The sequence below is a fragment of the Stegostoma tigrinum genome, chromosome 16 (assembly GCF_030684315.1).
Source record: "Stegostoma tigrinum isolate sSteTig4 chromosome 16, sSteTig4.hap1, whole genome shotgun sequence".
In the NCBI taxonomy this organism is placed as follows: Eukaryota; Metazoa; Chordata; class Chondrichthyes; order Orectolobiformes; family Stegostomatidae; genus Stegostoma; species Stegostoma tigrinum.
This window is the reverse complement of record NC_081369.1, coordinates 65679328-65701733: the sequence shown is the minus strand read 5'-3', so window position 1 is coordinate 65701733 and position 22406 is coordinate 65679328. Positions and strand designations below refer to the sequence as shown.

At 42.5% G+C, this 22406-nt stretch overlaps 1 protein-coding gene across 1 annotated transcript in view; it reads right to left on the bottom strand.

Moving 5' to 3' along the window:
- The window catches only part of pepd (peptidase D), a 168567-nt gene that overhangs the window by 112369 nt on the left and 33792 nt on the right, over positions 1 to 22406 (bottom strand). Inside the window, exon 7 of the mRNA XM_059651802.1 lies at positions 1822 to 1866. Within this exon, the coding sequence (XP_059507785.1) occupies positions 1822 to 1866 (45 nt within the window). The remainder of the gene's footprint in view (positions 1 to 1821; positions 1867 to 22406) is intronic.

The following is a 22406-nucleotide window of genomic DNA, read 5'->3' as shown; positions in this document are numbered from 1 at the left end:
TTACGGTTTTTTTTTGGAGGAGTAACATGTGCTGTCAATAAAAGGGAACCTGTAGATAAATTCCAGGATTTATTGAGGTTCCATATACAAGTTTACTGTACAAAGTAGGAGCTCATGGTGTAGGAGGCAACATATTATCATGAATAGAAGATTGACAGAAGATAGAAGATTTCAGAAAATAACATTGCGCAGAAGAGGGTCCTTTTCTGATTGGCAGTTTGTGACAAACGGAGTCTCTCAAAGGGGCAGAGGCACAGTATCAAAAAGAGTAGATATTACAAAGGTTGATAGTTTCCCATGTTGCGAATGAGGAGGATTCAGATGGATATAAATTGAGTGATGAAACAAAAAGATGAGACAGATGGAGTATAACATGGGAAAATGTGAAGTTGTTCATTTTGACTAGAAGAATTTTTTTAAAATCACAGTGGTACTTCAACAGAGAATGGCTGCTGAATTCTGAGATGCAGATGGTTCAAGGTGCTATAATGCATGAGTCACAAAGTCAATACATAGATAGAGCAAGTGGAGTATTGAGATACTATCCTTTATTAGGAGAGATTGAGGATAAAAGTAAGGATGCTAAGATTCCATTACCCAGTACATTCATGAGACCACATTTCTCATACTGTGTGCAGTTAAGGTCTCCTTATTTAAACGCTTTGGGAATAGTTCAGAGATTGCTCAAATTGATACCTACAATAAGAGAGAGGGTCGTCTAATGAAGAAAGGCTAGGCAGGCTGGAGCTCACAGGAGTAAGGAGTAACATGATCTGAATTATGCAAAATCCCAAAATTTTGACAAGGTTTGTGTGGAAAGGATATTTTTCTCTTATTGGTCAGTCCGGAACAAGGCGGCATGGTTTCAAAACTAGAAGTTGTCGTTTTAGGGATTTTTTTCTCATAGCAGGTTGAGACTTTGGAACTCCGTCTGAGAAGGCAATGTCATTGAGTATTTTTAAATCAGCGATAACTGGATTCCTCTTGCACAACAGAAGCAAATATTATTGGGGAGATGGGAGTGTGGAATTCAATGTCAGTCAGATCATCAGTGATTATACTGTTGGTCAGAGCAGATCAGAGGAGCCAAATGGCCTGTTGCTGCTCCCAATCCCTACATTTGTAGGTCATGGCCATCACTTAACCAAACTGCAGCTCTGACTTCAGTTGCCTGGAATTTCCTCCTAAATTCTTTACTGCACTCTCTTCCTTGGAGATGATGCATAAAAGTAACTTATTTGATCAGGTTTGACCTAATCAAGTAACACAAATTTTATTTGATAATGGTCCCATGATGCTCCTTGAAATGTTTTATCTGGAAGATACTGTGTAAACACAGGTTGTTGCAACTTGAAACAAAAGGGGATTGATGCAGCTGGAGAAATTGAATGAGTTGAGCAGTTTCAGTTAGTTATGGATTTAGTAGGTATCAGCAATTTCAGCTACTGTTTCAGTAAAATGTCAGAACTGAAAGATCACAGAAGAAAGGAGGAGTTGAACACAGTAAAGAAAAGGCAGGCTTTTGGTAACAACAATGTCCACTGTATGTATTGTGGGAACAGAGTAAAATAACACCAGGACATCTAGTCACCATGTGTCGGCTGACCAGATTAAGACATTATAAGTGACCTGTTGTATATAAAAACTGTAAACACTTGGGACTTCAAGTTTAGTCTTAGATTAATAATGCCAATTCTCCTTGCATTCACTCAAAATGATCAGAATTTGTACCAGATCTCCTGGTAGTTTGTTAAGCTGAACAACAAAACACAGTCTGTACATGTAACAGGATTTTACATACAATTTTGAACAACTACTCACCATTCCATGATGACAGGGTGAAGCAAAGTATTGTTCACATTAAACCTGGAACAACAGAGTTTATTTTAGTCAGGTTTCCTTTCAAATCTGCAATACATTGTCTCTTAGCTGCGTCAACCCTCTCATCTCCCATTTATTCTCATTTGATAGAGCAAAATAAGCACAATTAACTAGAGAGAATCACTCAGGAACTACATCACATCTGTATAGGTGATAGTGAGCTAATTGATTGAATACTGACCAACTAAATAGTGCATGACCAAGTTAATAAAGGGGATTAACCAAATTCCAACCCCCCCATGACAAACAATTGCTTCCACAAACCTTCCGCACCACCAACATCCCCTGCCCAATCTTCACAATCGCCCAATCACCCCCATAATTCTTCGAAACCGTAACAGCCACCCCTTCTCAGACCCTCCAGCCCTTTATTGGAGACAATCACCTTTGGTACAAACCAAACTCAAAGCAGGAGTACACATGGCTGATTGGTTGATGAATGGAGACACTGGGGAACCGGGGACTACTCATCTTTAAGTGGAGAAGGAAATCGGGTGGTTTAATAGAGGAGGTTGGAAGGATCTTGACATGCTGTTAAAAAAGTTTCCAGTGCTAGAAGGGCATCAGGAGTCAAGTTAACAATTTTGGAAAAAAGCCAAGAGGAGGAAAACTGAAATGTATATCTTTATGCTTCGAGAATATGCAGCCTGAAAGGGGAGTGGAAGCAGATTGATTTGCGATTCTCAAAAGTAAATTGGATAAATACTTGAAGGGCAAAGCTTGGGGAGTGAGAGTAATCACAATTACTTTAGGCAAATAAAATCAAATAGTTACAGCATGGAGATTAGGTCTTTCAATTGTGTTAATGCCCATTCTGTGAGTGTTACTCAATTCTTCCAGCTTCCCTGCACTTTCCCTGATTACTCTGCAAACATTGCCCCTTCTGTAAGCCACTTGAAACATTGTGTTCAGATCTGGTCGCCTCATTATAGGAAAGATGTGGCAGCTCTAGAGGGGGTGCAGAGGAGATTTACCAGGATGCTGCCTGGAGGGCAGGTCTTATGAGGAAAGGCCGAGGGAGCTAGGGCTTTTCTCATTGGGGCAAAGGATGAGAGGTGACTCGATAGAGGTGTTCAGATGAGAGGCATAGAAAGAGTGGATAGTCAGAGACTTTTTCCCAGGGCGGAAATGACTATGCGGGGCCATAATTTTAAGGTGATTAGAGGATGGTATGGGGAGATGACAGAGGGAGGCTCTTCACACAGAGTGGTGGGTGTGTGGAATATGCTGCCAGCAGTGGTCATGGAGTCAGATGCTTTAGGGACATTTAAGTGACTCATGGATAGGCACATGGAAGATAGTAAAATGTAGGGCATGCAGGGTAGATTGATCTTAGAGCAGGATAATAGGTTGGCACAATATTGTGGGCTGAAGGGCCTTTGACTGTGCTGTATTGTTATAAGTTCTATGTAATTGGCCCTGCTTCTGCCACACTCAGGCAATGCACCCCAGACCTTAAACCACTCACTACATGAAAATTATTGGTCACTGTTGTTCCAGAGTTTCTTTCTACATAAGATTCAAAGAGGGGAGTTACAAATTAGTGTTGGGAAGTGGGCAGGGTGGAATGATGCCAATGGGACACAAAACAGAATGGCCAATCCTTCAAATGTTTTGAAGAAATCAGGAAGCTCAACACCAGATTCATTGGATGGGACAATGAAGAGCAAGCTACCCACATGCTTCTCATACTCCATCACCCACCAAGTAGGGAGCAGGGAAGAAATATTGAGAATTTGGCAGGGTGCAAAATGGCACTGTTTTATTTCCAACTATGGTGTCACGGAACATTTACATCCACATGGGGCAGTATGGTAGCTCAGAAGTTAGCACTGCTGCCTCACTACCCCAGGTACCCAGGTTCAACTCCAGCCTCAGGTGCTGTGCAAACTCCATCCAGGCATTCTCCCCACGTCTGCAAGAATTTTCATCGGCTGCTCCAGTTTGTTCCCACAGTCCAAAGATGTGCAGGTTAGGTGGATTGGCCATGGTTAATGCACGGTTACAGGGACACAGTGGGGGTGCTGGGTCTGGATGGGATTCTTTCTAAGAGGGTCAGTGAGAATTTGATGGGCTGAATTGGCTCTTTCAAAACCGTAGAGATTCTATGATGATTCAAGGTTAGGGATAGATGTTTGATTATTCTCGGTCAAGTCAGCAAAAGAAGGGAGGAAGTGTTGGGTATCCAAAAAGGCATTAAGGTGGACAAGTCCCCAGGTCCGGATGGGATCCATCCCAGGTTGATGAGGGAAGCGAGAGAAGAAATAGCCGGGGCCTTAACAGATATCTTTGCAGCATCCTTATACACGGGTAAGGTCCCAAAGGACTGGAGACTTGTTAATGTTATCCCCTTGTTTAAGAAGGGTAGCTGTGATAATCCAGGTAATTATAGACCGGCGAGCCTGACGTCAGTGGTAGGGAAGCTGCTGGAAAAGACACTGACAGATAGGCTCTATTCCCATCTGAAGAAAATGGGCTTATCAGTGATAGGCAACATGGTTAGGTGTAGGGAAGGTCATGCCTTACCAACTTAATAGAATTCTTTGAGGACGTGACAAAGTTGATTGATGAGGGAAAGGCTGTAGATGTCATATACATGGACATCAGTAAGGCGTTTGATAAGGTTCCCCATGACAGGCTGATGGAGAAAGTGAAGTCGCATGGGGTCCAGGGTGTGTTAGCTAGAAGGATAAAAAACTGGTTAGGCAACAGGAGACAGTAGTAGTGGAAGGGGGTTTCTCAAAATTGGAGACCTGTGACCAGTGATGTTCCACAGTGATCTGTGCTGGGACCATTGTTGTTTGTGATATACATAAATAATTTGGAAGAAGGTACAGGTGGTCTGATTAGCAAGTTTGAAGATGACGCTAAGATTGGTGGAGTAGCTGATAGTAAAGGGGACTGTCAGAGATTACAGCAGAATATAGATAGACTGGAGAGTTGTGCAGATAGATAGCAGATGGAGTTCAATCCAGGCAAATGTGAGCTGATGCATTTTGGAAGATCTGATTCAAGAGCGAACTATACAGCAAATGGAAAAGTCCTAGGGAAAATTGATGAACAGAGAGATCTGGGTGTTCAAGTCCATTGTTCCCTGAAGGTGGCAACGCAGGTCAATAGGGTTGTCAAGGCGGCATATGGCATGCTTTCCTTCATTGGACGGGGTATTGAGTACAAGAGTTGGCAGGTCATGTTGCAGTTGTATAGGACTTTGGTTCAGCCACATTTAGAGTGCTGTGTACAGTTCTGGTCGCCACATTACCAAAAGGATGTGGATGCTTTGGAGAGGGTGCACAGGAGGTTCACAAGGATGTTGCCTGGTATGGAGGGTGCTAGCTATGAAGAGAGGTTAAGTAGATTAGGATTATTCTCATTACAAAGACGGAGATTGAGGGGGGGGAACCTGATTGAGGTCTACAAAATCATGAGGGGTATAGACAGCGTGGATAGCAAGAAGCTTTTTCCCCCCCCAGAGTGGGGGACTCAATTACTAGGGGTCATGAGTTCAAAAGTGAGAGGAGTTAAGTTTATGGGAGATATGTGTGGAAAGTTCTTTATGCAGAGGGTGGTGGGTGCCTGGAACGTGTTGCCAGCGGAGGTGGTAGAGGCAGACACAATAGTGTCTTTTAAGATGTATCTAGACAGAGACATGGATGGGCAGGAAGCAAATGGACACAGACCCTTAGGAATTAGGTGACAGGTTTAGACAGAGGATCTCGAACGGCACAGCCTTAGAGGGCCAAAGGGCCTGTTCATGTGCTGAAATTTTCTTTGTTCTTTGTTCTAATAAAGATGATTGATTATGAATAAAGAAGGTGACATGAAATGATCATACATAGATTAACAGAGGTTAATTAATCCAGAGACCCAGATAACGTTCTGGGGACCTGGCTTTGAATATCACCAAAGCATGGTACATTGTGGAATTTGAGTTCAATAAAATCTGGAATTTCATGTTTATGAATCTATTGCTGATTATTGTAAAAAAACCATCTGGCTCACTAATGTTCTTCAGGGAAGGAAATCTACCATCCTTAACTGGTCTGGTTTACGTGTGACACCAGACCCACAACAATGTGGTTGATTCTTAACTGCCCTTTGGGCAATTAGGGATGAGTAATAAAATGCTGGCCCAGACAGCAGATCTCGTGAATTAATTTTTTAAAAATCTTCAACTAAGATCACATAATTAGTTAAACAACTACCTTACTTTACATTCTGCAAAAAACACAGCAGGTGTGATGGTCCAGGACAGAACAGAGATCTGGCTGTAGGATACATTCACTCAATCAAAAGGCATAAAGAAACAAGAAGGGACATGACAGGGCAACAAGCAGATAATTCTTAGGTGAATATGTGTGTCATTTTGGTTTCTCTCCCCGTTAGATGAGTGTGTTAAACTTTTGCGTGGAATCTAATAGAGGTGGGGCAGGGCAGATCAGTTCCACTGAATGTACATTAATACGCCTCACTATTAGTGAGAGAAAATAAGTCCCCCATTCCAATGTGAAAAAGTACTTGAAATTCCCAATGAACCTGATTTTCAGACCAAAATTGCCAATGCACAGACTAGGCTTCTGCACTTAGGTTATAATAATTACACGTAATTAGGCTCTAGTCACAGCGACAATTATGAATCATCAGCATACAACTCCACTAATTACAACCGATACCCTTGTAAACTCACCAGAGACAGACAAACAAGAAATACATAAGTGTTACAGAAGGAGAGAAAAGTGGAAAAGCTGTTCTCGGTTTACAGAATCTTGATTCTCAAGCTGTGTATTTTGGGATGCTTTCACTGGTTTGTAGGAGGTACAGGGTGGCTAGTCAACTTGTGCAAGGTTTCTTACTTGTTACTTAAAAGACACACCAACAGCAATTGCGAAGGAAATAAACTGGTTTTCTTGGATTTTCTTGTGGCACTGTGGAAGTGTCCCTACCCCTGGACCAAGAAACCTGGCTTCAAGTCCCACCTGTCTGCTTTCTAGATGAAGAGATTTAAAAAAATCACAGGATGGGGGCATCTCTGGCTAGGCCAGCATTTTAATGCCTACTCCTAACTGCTTAGAGGGCAATTAAGAGTCAATGCAATTACTGTGGGTCTAGAGTCACATGTATGCCAGGCCAGGCCAGGCCAGGATGACAGATTTCCTTTCCTTAAGGACATTAGTGAAGCAGATGGGTTTTTCTGACAATCTTTGAACAGGTTAATTAGAAAAATAGGTTAAATAAAAAATTTAAACATTAAACTGGCCGCCTTCAAACTTATAGTGGCTGTCACTACACAGAACAGACAGCTCCTGAGCTGGTGAATGCCTGAAGGTTTCTCTGAATCTTGCTTACAGCTTTAAGCTGTTCAGCTACATGAAAACTAATCATATTTGTTGGTAAGCAAAAAGCCTTTGTCATTAACTAGTCACTTGACCACAGACCACTTGGTCATTGGGACCTTTACTAGCCGAGTGGGTCACACCTCAACAGGATTGGGACCATAAAAACCAAAAGAACTGCGGATGCTGTAAATCAGAAACAAAAACAGAAGTTGTTGGAAAAGCTCAGCAGGTCTGGCAGCATCTCTGAAGAAAAAAAAAATCAGAGTTAGCGTTGCGGGTCCAGTGACCCTTCCTCAGAACTGGGACCAAAATTGTGGTGCTTTTCTGTTACTGCCAGAGCAAGTTAAATTAGCTCAACAGGAAGATTTGAATTCGATTATAGAAGGCAGTCAGGTTGCAGAGAAGCAAAGCTGGAACAGACAACAGGAAATAGCTGGGTGAGGAGTTGTTCAGTGGGCACTGACACTTGAACTGTGATGTCATAGCTACTGCTGGGAAACAGCTGAAAGGAAGACAGTTCAACATTCCTCGTAAAGGGAATGGGGATCACACTCTTAACGAACGCTATGCATCACATCTCCACAAAATTCAGTGGAGAATATTACTCGGATCTCTGTCCATCTGATCCAATAGTAAATGCATATATTAGGCAACTTCTCTCGTCATGTTGATTTCTCTTCATCTTTAGTAGCATCCAAGCTTACTGAAGAATTAAAACAAGGGAGCACACATTTTTAAAAGTGACAAGTAGGAGGTTTACAGGGAATTTCAGGAAGATTTGTTTTCACCCAGAGGATAGCGGGGGTCTGCAAAGCTCTGCCTGAAAGGATGGTTGAGGGGGGAAACCTCAACCTTTAAAAAAAGTACTTGAATAAGCTCATAAGTGCCAAACCATTCATGTTATGGGACTAGCGCAGGAAAGTGGGACTAGTGTAGGTAGTACATTTTTACTGGTGCAGATTCAATTGGCCGAATGGCCTCTTCTGTTCAGAGGGATTCTATGATACTTCCCAACAGGATTCAACAACCGTCACTTTCTCAGTTACTCAGAGCCCACGTTAATGAAAACTGGATTTTCTCTTTGCGAATGATTGCCGACTAGAGTATCTCTACACAAAAGTCATCAAATATCTTGTTGATGCAGTACTTGAGGGTCTCATAAGCACTAATAGCTATAGGAAATAGATGTTTAAGAAAAAGAGAGATAACAATTCTCCTACAGCTGTGAAACGTTTCCTCATAGCTATGGTCAAGTGCTATACTTTTTTGCTATCCCTCCCTTTACTGTTGTCCTGGGAAACGGACTCTGAAAGAGTACCGCAACTCCAGAAATAGGCAGGAAGAGCATCTGCCACACAATATTTGTCTTGCTTAAAACTGCTCTTGAAGAATTTCGACAAAAGTGATCTCTTGTCTCTGGACAACTGATGGGCATGTTCAAGGAAAAGCCTACGGTTCTTCAGAGGTAGGACAGATCAGATCCTAAACCTGTTTGTATACTCCTCCGTAACTTGATCACAGCAGTTTCATATACAGATGAGGAGATTGTTCATAAGAAGGATCATAATATTTTATTTAAGAACTTTGCTTCTAAAGTGGAGGAAAATTGATTTTTAGTTCCTCAGTTGTAAAGATCTGAAATTTATTTTGAACATTTTATAAGTAGTCATGTGATCTCAGTAAAGTGATCAAGAAAGCCTCTTGGGGAGATGTTTGCAGAATTGAGCTCTATGATCACCGAACAGAAAGGAGTCAGAAGCAGAGGGATAAAATAAAGGAGGCCACAACAGCAGAGGTGCTGTCATTAGCAGCCCCTAAGCTCTCAGGGTTAGGGAGAATTCCTTAAGTGTCAGAGTCAGATAGCACAGAGGAGGCACTTCGGTCCATCAAATCTGTGCTGACCTACTGCTCCCACTTTCCAGCATTTGGCTCATAGCCTGTAATGCTGGGACACTAAATGCTAAAGTGTTAGTAGGGAAACACTTTGGGACTAGAAATCATAATTCTATTGGTTTTAAACAGTGTTATGGAAAAGGAAAAGCCTTCCATAAAAGTTAAAGTTCTTAACTTGAGTAAGGCAAATTTTAAAAGATATGGGTCAAGAACTTTCGGGAATTGATTGGATTAGACTGCTCACAGGTAAAGGGATGACTGACAAGAAGTCAAATAACAAGAGTTCGGAGGCATTATGTTCCTGCTGGAGTGAAGGGCAAGACTGGGAACAATGGATGAATAAAGATGTTGAGGTTCTCGTCAAGAATAAATAGAATCATATGTCGGATATTAATAACTCAGATCAAATGAATCTCTTGAGGTGTAGGGGCATTAAGGTGGAAATCAGGAGGGCAAATAGGGGATGAGATATCCTTAACCTTATCTGCCAAGGCTAATTCAAAGAGATTCTACAAGAATATCAAGAACAAAAAAAGCAACTAGAGAGAAAATAGGGCCCCTTAAAGATCAACCAGTTCAACCATGTGGTGAACCTCAAGTGATGGGAGAGATACGAAATGAATATTTCACGTCAGTTTTTACTGCGGAGAAAGGAATGGAGGTTAGAGAACTTGAAGAAATAAATACTGATGTTTTGAAAATGGTTCACGTTACACAGGAGTACATGCTTAGAAAACATAAGAGGTGGATAAAATCTCCGGAAACAGATCCAGTGTATCCCAGGACGTTGAGAGACCCCCCCAGCAGAAATATTTGTATCATCTATAGCCATGGATGAGATGCCAGAGGACTGGAGGGTGGTTAATGTTGTGCTTTTATTTAAGAAAGGCTGCAAGGAGAAATTTGGGAACTACAGACCTGTGAGTCTGACATCGGTGGTGGTTAAGTTGTTGGAGGTGATTCTGAAAGATAGAATGTGCATGCATTTGGACAGAGAATGGATGAAAGGGATAGTCAACATAGCTTGGTGCAAGGGAAATCATGTCTCAAACTTGATTGAGTTTTTTGAGGAAATAACAAAAAAGATTGATGAGAACAGAGCAGTAAATATTGTTCACACGGACTTCAGTAAAGCCTTTGACAAGGTTCCACAAAGTAGACTAATTAGTAAAGGTAAATCACATGGGATTCAGAGTGAGGTTGCCAACTGGATACAAAATTGGTTTGACAGGAGTCAGAGTGTGACGGTGGAGGGTTGTTTTGTCGGATTGAAAGTTGGTGACAGTGATGTGCCACAGGGATCGGTGCGGGTTCACTTTGTTCATCATTTATATAAACAATTTGGATGAGAATATAGGAGGCATGGTTAGTAAGTTGGCAGACGACACCAAAATTAGTGTGGAGTGGATAGTGAAGAAGGTTATCCAAGATCACAAAAGAGATCTTGGCTGGGGTTGTTTTCTTTAGAACAGGGGAGAGGGAAGGAGGTTTAATTGGTGCATTTTGGCAGTGCCTTGTTAAGATACACTGGAGGGACACACTTCCCTTAGAAGTAGTCTTACATATTGAGATCCTTTAAGCTTTACTATGTAATTTACTATGTCGTGTGAGATTTCATTGTACAGCTGCTACAGCAGTAATTAACTTTCAAAAATTCTAGCATTTGAAAACCAAGGGAAGAATTACAAGAAACTGAGGTCATGATGCCCATTGAACAAGTGTCAACAATTTATCCGGTGCCACAGACATCATCACATTAGTGTATTCTTTTCAAACAAAAGTTTCTTTTTAGAAGGGTAAACTTTACCTGCCTTCCTCAGGAGCTAAGTGACAATGATCTGCCTCTGTCATAAGAAGCTGTCCCATGGCCACCGCTAAAGGGCTCAGACAATTGACTGACAGGAAATAATCTGTCCCTGACAATACAGTACACCAAATCAGGGTCTGTGGTGCAGAAGCAGTGTCCCTACCTTGGAGCCAACTTTCCCACCTGCTCCAGAGGTGTGTAACAACAGGTTGATTAGGAAAAATAGAACATGTCCTTGGGGCAGAAGAGTTCGTCAGAGCAGTTCTCATCCAGAGGGGCTTGCAATCAGCAGTTCACATTGGGCAGTCCCAAGAGATTAGCCTTTGCCTGGCAGCTGGATGAGAAACAAGACAGACCTAGGGAAGAGCTCCGTAACACTTTAAAAAGCAGGATGCTGCCTTCACAACTTTAACAAGAACGATACATTCCAAACCAACAGGTTGCTTATCCTCTGGTATCAGCGAACCATCCCCAATTGTCACGGCTGTATATTTACATTCTTTAATTAGACAGAGAATCAGATCTAAATTGCTGCCACTTAAACCAATAAACTATCAGAAAATTACTTACAAATTATCAACTGTCTATACAAGGTAACTTGAGTGCAAACATCCAAAATCAACAGGAGGCTAATAACCAGAATGGACGGGGGTATAATTTTAAAGAAATTGGCAGAAGAATTGGCAGAGGGTTGAAGGATTCCTTTCACCAAAACAGAACACTGCAGGTCTGAAAATCAATTTGAAAAAAGGTGCCAAAGGCAGAAACCCTCATATTTTAAATACCAGGTATACACCTGAATTGCTGTAGCCTGCAGAGCGTTTCCAGCTAATAGACACAATGAACCAAACAGCCCCTTTCTTGTCATAACTTTTCAATGCATTTATGACAGCAGTAAGTCACACCTAGCTGGCACGTTTAATGCAATCGGATAGTTGCTAGCTACAAATATCTTCAATGGAATTTCTCCTGACTCTAAAATAATAAACAGCTCATCAGTAAGCTCACTGTAGTCTGGACATGGACCAGCTTATTTGCTTAGCAATCTGTAATCACTCATTTAACAAGCACATTCAGTGTCAACTTGCTCAGAACTTTGCTGCAGTTACATCTTAAATTTGATAATCATTATGTTTTAGTATGTTTATCTGCAGCCCAGCCCTGGAAGAAATAAGCTTTCAAGGTAAAATCCTTCAGATGCTGTAGTACCAAGGTGTTTAAAATGGTACTGCTGAATGAACAGAACAATCTCAACATTCCAAGATTGTCTGGGGACATCAAGCCTGAAAACTGATGTTCCTGGACAGGGAGGCGCTGTGTAATTGCACAAATACACAGGACAGAAACAGGCCATTCAGCCCAACCAGCCTGTGTTAGTCCTTATATCCTACAAGTCTCCTTCAATTCGACCTGCTGTATCTCAGCTTTTTATCCTAATATCCTACTAGCTTCTCTCCCATTTATCTGTCTAGATTCCTTTCTGAAAGCAATCTAACCATTTGTCTCAAACACATCCTGTGGCATCAAGCTTCACACCCACTGATGGGTAAAGAAATTCTCAACTCCCTTTGCACAGATTTGTAACTCAGTCTCATTGAGTCAAAAAGTCATGGGGTTCACTTGAGACCTGAGCCCATAGTACTAGACTTGATAAAGGAGCAGTGCTCGGAAAGCTTGTTATTTCAAATAAACCTGTTGGACTATAACCTGATGCCTTGTGACTTCTGACACAGTACTATAATAGCTGCCTAAACTGGAGGACTGCTGATTTTGGATGAAACATTTAAACTGAGGTTGAATCTGCGCTCTTAGGTGGAACTGACGGATCTCAGCATCAAGGCTGAACCAGACTGCTCACACTTACATTACAACTTTGTCACATTCTACTCTGAAAGAGGTGACTATAGGTCCTTTTAAGACTTCATAGAGTTCAATAAACACCACTCACTGAGGGCATCATGAGGATCTGGTGGGTGATTAAAGCAGGATTTACTGGTGGAAATAGACAAGACTTGGTCTTCCCTACAGTCTTTAGTGTACAAAGCCAATTCTGAGAGGTTGTAAGTAGATGCAATAAACTATATCTTGTTTACTCTACAAGGTGCTTCTCATTAGACCAGAAGATAATAGTTTCCCATATATAAGACCATGTAGCCCCTCAGAACCCACTCAGAGATTATGGTAGATGGCAGCAAATACAATCATTGTGAAATGACCACCCAACTCTACTGTCACCAAGATCAGCAATTTCCATTGCCTTACTCCAGCTGCTGCCAGAACACTTCTCAATACCAATGTTACCACCAGACTTGATTACTCCAATACAATCCTAGCACAAAGTTAGCCAAAAAGTCTTGTCCTTCAGTTTAGGCCATGTCCTGACTCACACCAAGCCCAATCCCTCGATCACCCTGCATTCCCTGACCCACATTAGTGGAAGACAATCTTAAAATTCTCATTCTTGTTTTAAAATCCATCCCTGATCCAGGTTGGTTGCTCCCTGAGTCCCTCACATCTCACCCCTGCCAGCACCTGAGTCTCCTCCATCCCCACAATCTTTCACTCATCTGATTCTGGACACAAACACCCAAAGTTTTCACTGACCATGCTTCTGCTGCTAAGGCGTTATGCTCTGAAATCCCCTCTTTCAGTCTTCCCTGCCTTGGACTCCCTATTTCCTTAAGTTGCTCCATTGAACTCTCATCTCTCACCAAGCTTTTTGCCAGCTGCCCTAATACATTTATTGCAGAAAATACTTCAAACTTCCCATTAACACTAAAGAACACAAGGCAAGAATTAAGTACAGCAAACTGGCACCTATGGGATTAGGTTTGTACTGGTTAATCAAATGTTTCAGATAACCAAGAGGTTCACATAAGTGTGTTCTTATACGTTGATTAAGTAATAGAAATGTGATGCTGGAGGCATATGCATCACTGTTATACTTTATTTGCAGCATAAATCACTTAAAGACTAATGCAACTTTGCCTTCAATAAAACTTACAAACACACTGCCTTTTCACTCGCACCCTCAACTGACTACTTGGACGTCATGATAATAAACCTGTGGTATTTGAGGTATGTAATTTGTACCAGTCATTAGGTGCTGTTTAAAACAAAGTTTGCTGTACCATCACTAGAGAAATAACTGGACAAACAAATGGGCCTAAAGTCAGGTAAGTATCCTGGTTCTGATGGCTTGCATCCTAAGATCCTAAAAGAGGTAGCTACAAAGATAATGGTTGAAATAGTTATTAGTTTCCAAAAACCAATGTATTCTTTGGATACATTGTAGATTGGAAAAGTGTCAATGGAATACCTCTATTCAGAAAGGGAGAGGAGTAAAAAGCAAGCTAGCTTAACATCTATTGTTGGAGATTATTTGAATTAATTATTAAAAGGAAGAATAGCTGAAATTTGGAAACTTAATCCAACCAATCTGAGTCAGCTTGCCTTCATGACAGGGAAATTGAATCTAATAATTTCTTTGAGGAAGTATCAACCAGAGCCGATAGTGGGGAACCAGTAGTTGTGTTGTAGTTGGATTTCCAGAAGATACTTTGATAAAGGTACCTCACTAAAGGTTAAGTTATAAGATAAGAGCCCACAGTGTTGGAGGTGGTATATTGGAATGGAAAAAGAATTGGTCCATGGACAGGAAACAGTGAGTGGGAAGAGAGATTCTTTTTCGTGCTGGGAACCCACGTCCAGCGGTGTTCCATCGAGATCAAATGTCTGGACTGCAACTGTTTACAATAAACATTAATGTCTTGAAGGAAGTGAATGTGCTGTTGCCAAATTCACAGATGACACAAAGATAGGTGGAAAGATCGGTGTGAGGGAGATACAGTTTAGAGAGATATTGATAAATTAAATACGTGGGCAAGAAGCTGGCAAATGGAATATAATGTGAGAAAATATGAAGTTGTTCCTTTTGGAAGAACAAAAGAACAGGATTATTTTAAATGAAGAAAAACTGCAAAAAGCTACAACACAAAGGGACGTGGGAGGATTAGTGCACAAAATACAAAGCTAGCACATTGCAGCTGCAGGTAATCTGGAAAGCTAATAGAATGTTGGCCCTTAGTTCAAGGGGGTTGAAGTATAAGAGTAAGGGAGTCTTACTGCAACTGTACAAGGTGTTGGTGAGATCACATTTGGACACTGTCAGCAGTTTCGGCTCCCTATTTAAGAAAAGATCGAAATTCATTCCAGGCAGTTAAGAAGGTCACTAAGATGATCCCTTGTATGAAGGCACTGCATTATAAGGAAAAGCTAAACAGGTTCGGACTCTACTCCCTGGAGTGTAGAAGAATGAGAGACAGTCTCATTGAAACATATAGGATTCTAAAGGGGCCTGACAGAGGGCAGGTGATGGCCTAGTGGTACTATCGTTAGACTATTAATCCAGAGATCCAGGTAATGTTCTGAGGATCTGGGTTCAAATCCTGCCATGGTAGACGGTGGATTGTGGATTCAATAGGTGACCATGAAACCATCGCGGATTGTCAGGGAGAAGGAAGATCCCATCTGGTTCACCAATGTCCTTTAGGGGAGGAAACTGCCATCTTTACTGGTCTGGCCTACAAGTGACTTCAGACCCACAGTAATGTGGCTGATTCTGAACTGCCCTCCGGTCTAGCCAGCAACACCCCCATCCCGTGAATGAATAAAAAAGCTGAAGGATGTTTTCCATCATGAGATTGTCTAGTGCCAGAGAACATAGTCTCAGAATAAATAGGTGCCAATTTAAGGCTGAAATGAGGAGAAATTTCTTCTCTCAGAGGGTTGTGTCTCTTTGAAACTTCCCCCACAGTTCTCTGTGGCAAGGAAAGTCCTCATGTATAGGATAGAGATATTATTGATCAGTCCAGGAATCAAGGGTTATGGGGAAAGGGCAGGAATGTGAATGGGAGGAATGTTGGATCAGCTATGATTTTACTGAGTGTCTGAACAGGCTGGAGGGGCCACACAACCTATCCTGTTCCTATTTTCTGTGAGCTTATATCACCTTTTATGGCTCAGAGTCACACTCTGCTTTGTAGTGCTCCAGTGACATGTTCCGAAATGTCAGGATGCCTAAGATGCTACTACCTAAATACAGAGATAATGGGAACTGCAGATGCTGGAGAATTCCAAGATAATAAAATGTGAGGCTGGATGAACACAGCAGGCCAAGCAGCATCTCAGGAGCACAAAAGCTGACGTTTCGGGGCTAGACCCTTCATCAGAGGGGGGGACGGGGAGAGGGAACTGGAATAAATAGGGAGAGAGGGGGAGGCGGACTGAAGAGGGAGAGAAAAGAAGATAGGTGGAGAGAGTATAGGTGGGGAAGTAGGGAGGGGATAGGTCAGTCCACGGAAGACGGACAGGTCAAGGAGGTGGGATGAGGTTAGTAGGTAGATGGGGGTGCGGCTTGGGGTGGGAGGAAGGGATGGGTGAGAGGAAGAACAGGTTAGGGAGGCAGAGACAGGTTGGACTGGTTTTGGGATGCAGTGGGTGGGGGGGAAGAGCTGGGCTGGTTGTGTGGTGCAGTGGGGGGAGGGGATGAACTGGGCTGGTTTAGGGATGCAGTGGGGGAAGGGGAGATTTTGAAACTGGTGAAGTCCACATTGATACCATTAGGCTGCAGGGTTCCCAGGCGGAATACGAGTTGCTGTTCCTGCAACCTTCGGGTGGCATCATTGTGGCAGTGCCGGAGGCTACCTAAATACAAGTTGTTGCTGTCATGCATCTTACTTTAAATTGCTCTGCCAAAACAGCCAAAGCCCTAACTTCTGGAATTCTCTCCCCAGACTGCTAAAGTACTGTTGCCAAAAGTAGTCTCCCCTACTTTAATCCCACAGAACCACGGTAAAGTTACAAAACACTAGTCATTCTGTCATATCCCAATTTCCAGCACCTGATTCACAGCTTTACAGTTCATGGCTGCAGGGACAGATGTATCAAAATAACTCGGTTCTGAGTAAATTTAATCAGCCTGCCTCACTACCCCATGTTAGAGAAATCCATACATTCATTCCTGTGAGAATAATATCTCCTATGGTTTTAAAGGCAGACCTCACTTTGTTAAACTATGTCCCAAGATTAAGGCACTCTTAAATATCTAACATGGATTTAGTTATCAGATTGAAAATTTTTAGGGAACTGGAAGAAAAACTCAGCATCTGTGCAGACCAATGATGTTCTGATGAAAGGCCAGTTTTCTAGAATCCACAGTGTATTGCTTTTGACAAAATCTCCTGTGCAGCTCAATTACAAATGCTGCATTGGAGTGCCTTGGGCAACTGTCAAAGGAGCTACATAATTGCAAGTGTGCTATTGGAAGAACAGCACGAGAGTTTATCCCAAAGTCCTGACTAATACTTACACCTCAATAACAAAACAGATTTGAGTGCGTTATTTATGGGATCTTGCTGTGTCCAAACAGGCTACCACATTTCCTGTATTATGACAGTGATTAGTCTTCAAGAGACTTTAATTGGCTATAAAAACTCTTTTGGATGCCCTGCTGTTGCATTTACAAGTACATTCTGCAATGTCGTCTCTTAGTCAATGCAGCCAGTGCAAATTCATGGAGAGTATACGGAGCCGGGGGGGTGCTGGACTCTGCATTGGATGATCCACATTGTTCAGGAGCACGGAATCTCAACCAGGACAGAGGTAAAATGCTTTTCTCCAGCTTGATTATCAGATAGGGAGGATGGGGGTGAAAGCAAAGAGACAGCTGACCTTGTACACTGCTGGGGGAAAGCTAGTGTGAAAGAGCCAAGAGGATGCCCTGGGGAGGGAAGGAGAAGAGAACATATGAACTAGGAAGAGGAGTAAGCCACCTCAAGCCTGCTACACCATTCAAATGGGAACAAATTTCATTATACACAATCAAAAATACTGCCTGCCTTGGACATAGCTTTCAGCGCATAATGCTTTAATTGTGATAGGCCAGTTTGTTAACTGGGAATGTTGATTTCTAAACAAAATGAGTGACTGAATACAGCACACCTCAGCCACAAGCGGCAATCACTTCCTTACTGGCTTGGAACAAGGGTCAACACTTGCCTTGTTAGCAGCTTGCAGCTGCATTTTATGAGCCTATTTATGAAATCTAATTTCACTGAGGGTAAAGGGGTAAAGGATTAGTAGTCAATAAAACATTTCACAATGTGCAATTTTTTGTCAGACTGGTTAACCTTTCAGTACAAAAGACTTCCATTCTAATCAGGTTTTATTATCTCTGTATAAATATATTGGACATTCTGACTGCTCATTGATTTTTAGATGGTGCGTGTGACTGCACTATAGGATTTGCTGAATGAGTCAGACACTAATGTGCTCTGGAGGTTATAAACATATCTCTCTTCCCATGGTACTTTACCAAAGTATTTTTAACTCTTTCAACAAATTACCAACGGAAAAGAACAGTTAAATGCTTTGAAAAAGCAAGCTCAATAATGACTAAATAAAGAGATAACAAAGTATAGGGCTGGATGAACACAGCAGGCCAAGCAGCACTTTAGGGGCAGAAAAGCTGACGTTTCAGGCCTAGATCCTTCATAAGAAATGGGCGAGGGGGTGTGGGGGCAGGTGTAGGACTTCCTGCGGTTGCAGGGGAAAGTGCCGGGTGTGATGGGTTTGGAGGGGAGTGTGGAGTGGACAAGGGAGTCATGGAGAGAGTGGTCTCTCCGGAAAGCAGACAAGGGTGGGGAGGGAAAAACGTCTTGGGTGGTGGGGTCAGATTGCAGATGGCGGAAGTGTCGGAAGATGAAGCATTGGATCCGAAGGTTGGTGGGGTGGTTTGCGAGGACGAGGGGGATTCTGTTTTGGTCGTTATTGCAGGGACAGGGTGTGAGGGATGAGTTGCGGAAAACGCAGGAGACATGGTCGAGGGGATTCTTGACCAGTGCAGGGGGGGTGCGCGGGGGGAAAAGTTGCGGTCCTTTTCAGATGGATTATCCTTGGATGATGCCAGACCTACCGAGCTTTTCTAGCAATTTCTATTTTGGTTTTTCAACAGTGACGGTTTAACAATAAGGGGTCACCTACATAAAGCAGAGAAGAGGTGTTTTTCTTGATGGGGGTCCTAAGACTTAGCAACAATCTTCCTCACAAAAGTAGTGGAGGAAGAGTCTTTGAATATTTTTAAGGTAGGGATGGATAGATTTATGATAACCAAGGGAGTGCCTCAGGACACTGTCAGTATAACTGCAAGTTTGCTAATGGAAGAACTGCGCAGGAGTTTAGGTTAGATTAGATTAGATTCCCTACAGTGTGGAAACAGGACCTTTGGCCCAACAAGTCCACACCGCCCCTTGAAGCATCCGACCCAGACCCATCCCCCATAACCCACACACCCCTGAACACTATGGGCAATTTAGCATGGCCAATCCACCTAGCCTGCACATCTTTGGACTGTGGGAGGAAACCGGAGCACCCGGAGGAAACCCACGCAGACAGGGGGAGAATGTGCAAACTCCACACAGACAGTCACTCGAGACTGGAATCGAACCCGGGTCCCTGGCGCTGTGAAGCTGAAGTGTTAACCATTGAGCCACCGTGCTTGCCCTTTGTCCTGAGCAATACTTACACCTCACTAATATCAAAACAGATTTGATTACTGAGGCTAGTTGGCTCGCTGAGCTGGTTTGTTGTTTCGCAGACGTTTCGTTACCACGCATGGCTGCAAATACAGGTCAAAGCTCGCAATCTCTTGTCCTAAATTGTCTACATTACAGCTAGCAACTCTGCACTTTGTTCTAAATTCCTTCTTGGAATGAGTGTCACTGCAAACCCAGCACACTTTGGCCATCCTTTGAGGTGGTACTGCTAAGTCACCCTCCTGAATTGCCGTGGTCAATGTGGTGAAGTTACTCCCACAGAACTACATGTTTCAGTGACAGTTTGTTGGAATCAACCACACATTGTTAGGAGTCTAGAGTTACGTGTAGGAAAAACCAGGCAGATTTTCTTCCCTAAAGGACATGAGTGACCCTGACGGAATTTTATGGAAACCCACGCATTTGATCATTAATAAAACTAGATCAGTCTAGATTACAATTGATAACTGAATGAAAATTTCTGAACCTGCATTGATAGGATTTGAGCTTGTGAGCCTCAAAAATTAGTCTGAACCTCTGTGTTCCTCACCTACTAACCAAGCAAAACTGAAGTGAATAGAAATCAAATGGAAAACTCAGCCGATTGGAGTCACATGGGAAGATGGTTGTGGTTGTTGAAGGTCAGTCACCTCAGCTCCAGGACATCTCTGCGGGAGTTCCTCGGGGTACTGTCCTCGGCCCAACCAAACTCGGCTGCTTTATCAATGACCTCTCCCCCACACCGCCCCCACCCCATTCATTAAGATCAGAAGTAGGGGATGCTCACCGATGCACAATGTTCCCCACTGTCATGACAGCTCAAATGCTGAAGCAATTCACACCTATACGCAGCAAGAAAATAACCAGGCCTGGCTGATAATTGGCAAACATGCATGATATACAAATGTAAAGCAATGGCCATCTCCAAGAAGAGAATATAGCATCGCCTCATGACATTACTATTACTAAATCCCCACTATCAACATTCAAGTAGTTACTACTGAACAGAAACTAAGCTCGACCAGCTATTGAAATTTAAATGGCTACAACAGTTCATCCTGAATCTGAATTCCCATGTGAAAATCAATATAAACTTCTGGAGGTGCACGACTTTTTCAGGACTGGATTTCATCCCCACTCTATTGTCCTTGTTCCTCTTTCCTGGAGTCTGCAGTGACATGGGGGTAACAACATAGTGGTAACATTGCTTAATTTATTGTTCATCTTTAATATCCCTTGAGAAGGTGGCGGCGAGCAGCTTCTTGAACCTCTGCCATCCACCTGGGGTTGATACACCCACAATGCCGTTTGGGTCAAAATCCTGGAAGTCCTTCCCTGTGATACAGAAAGGGCGACAGTATATTTCCAAGTCAACCAAAAGAATTGTCACCTCTCTCAAATGAAAGAGTTGTTAGTTTTGAACTGTGTTCCCTAGTTTCTCTTTTCCACAAGGAAAACAAACTCTGGACCCGTCAGGTAACTTCTCACTCATTCTTCTAAATTTCAACAGCTATGGACCTGACCAGTTCAGCACTTCATAAGATAAGCACTTCTTCAGAAGTGGGTCAAGTGAACCTTGTGAAACTATTTCTAATGCAACTGTATCCTTCTTCAAATAAGGTGACCAAGCAGTGCGGTGCTCCAGGCAAATTACTGCAGAATAATACCAGGAGTAAAGGGAGTGAAATGATGAGGATTGCATCAGGCAGGCTTGTACCCCTCAAAGACAGAAGACCAAGGAATAATCCAATCCAGATGCTCAAGATGAATACTGGAGTTGATTAAGCAGCCAAAACAACTGAGAAGAACTTCTTCACAACAAATGTCGAGAAATTCTGAAACTCTTCTGCAAACATTTGAATTTATTTGAAACTGGGTGTCAACTGAAAATTCAAACCGATACAAGAGCAACGTTTAACAGGCATATCAACAGACAGATGAACAGGCTGAGGGTACAGGGGTAGAGACCATGTGCAAGCAGGTGGGATTAGTTCAGAATGGCATCATGGTCAGCACACTGTGGGCCAGACGGCCTGTTCTTATGCTGTATTGTTCTATGTCCCATGTAACAGAGATTATTAGATTTGTTAGTCAAGGGCAATAATGGTTACAAAAGCAAGGTGGAAGATGGTTTTAAGATACAGGTCAATGATCCAAGTGAATAACTGAAAAGCCTTAAGGAGTTGAATGGTGTATTCCTCATGGAAAAGCACAGTAAAAGACACTTCCGTTAATCATTTAATATCATCCGAAATAGGAGCAGCAGTTGGCCGTTTGTACCTGCTCTGCCATTTAATACGGTCACAGCTGATCAGGTTTTGGCCCCGATTCCACCTTCCTACCCACCCCCACCCTCCCCTAATAACTCTCTTGTTGATCAGATATTTAACCCAGCTACAAATATATTCGGTGACCCACTGTGCACTGCTCTCTAACAGGAAGACTTCCAAAGACTACACACTCAGAATGAATGTTGCCTCATCTTCATCTTAAATGGGAGACCCCTTATGTTTGAACTGTACCCCTGGTCATAGATTTCTCCAGAAGAGGAAGCATCTTCACAGCACCAACCTGTCAAACCCCTTTGAATTTTATGTTTCAACAAGACTACCTCTCATTCATCTAAACTCCAAATGACAAAAAAGGTCCAACCGGGTTTCCTCACAGGACACCTTCACCTCAGCAATCAGCCGAGTGAAGCTTCTCTGAACTGCTGCTAGCAAAAGAAAGAAAGCATCTTTCCTTCTTTAAGACAGTCCCAGCCCACTGCCTAATTCTTGTTAAACCATCTACCCAACTTCCCTTTGCAGTTTTATAAACTCAAACTGCAAAGTCCTGGAGAGGGCTCAAAGGGCATTTGCTAGAATGAAAGCGGGAATGGCAGATTTTAGATAT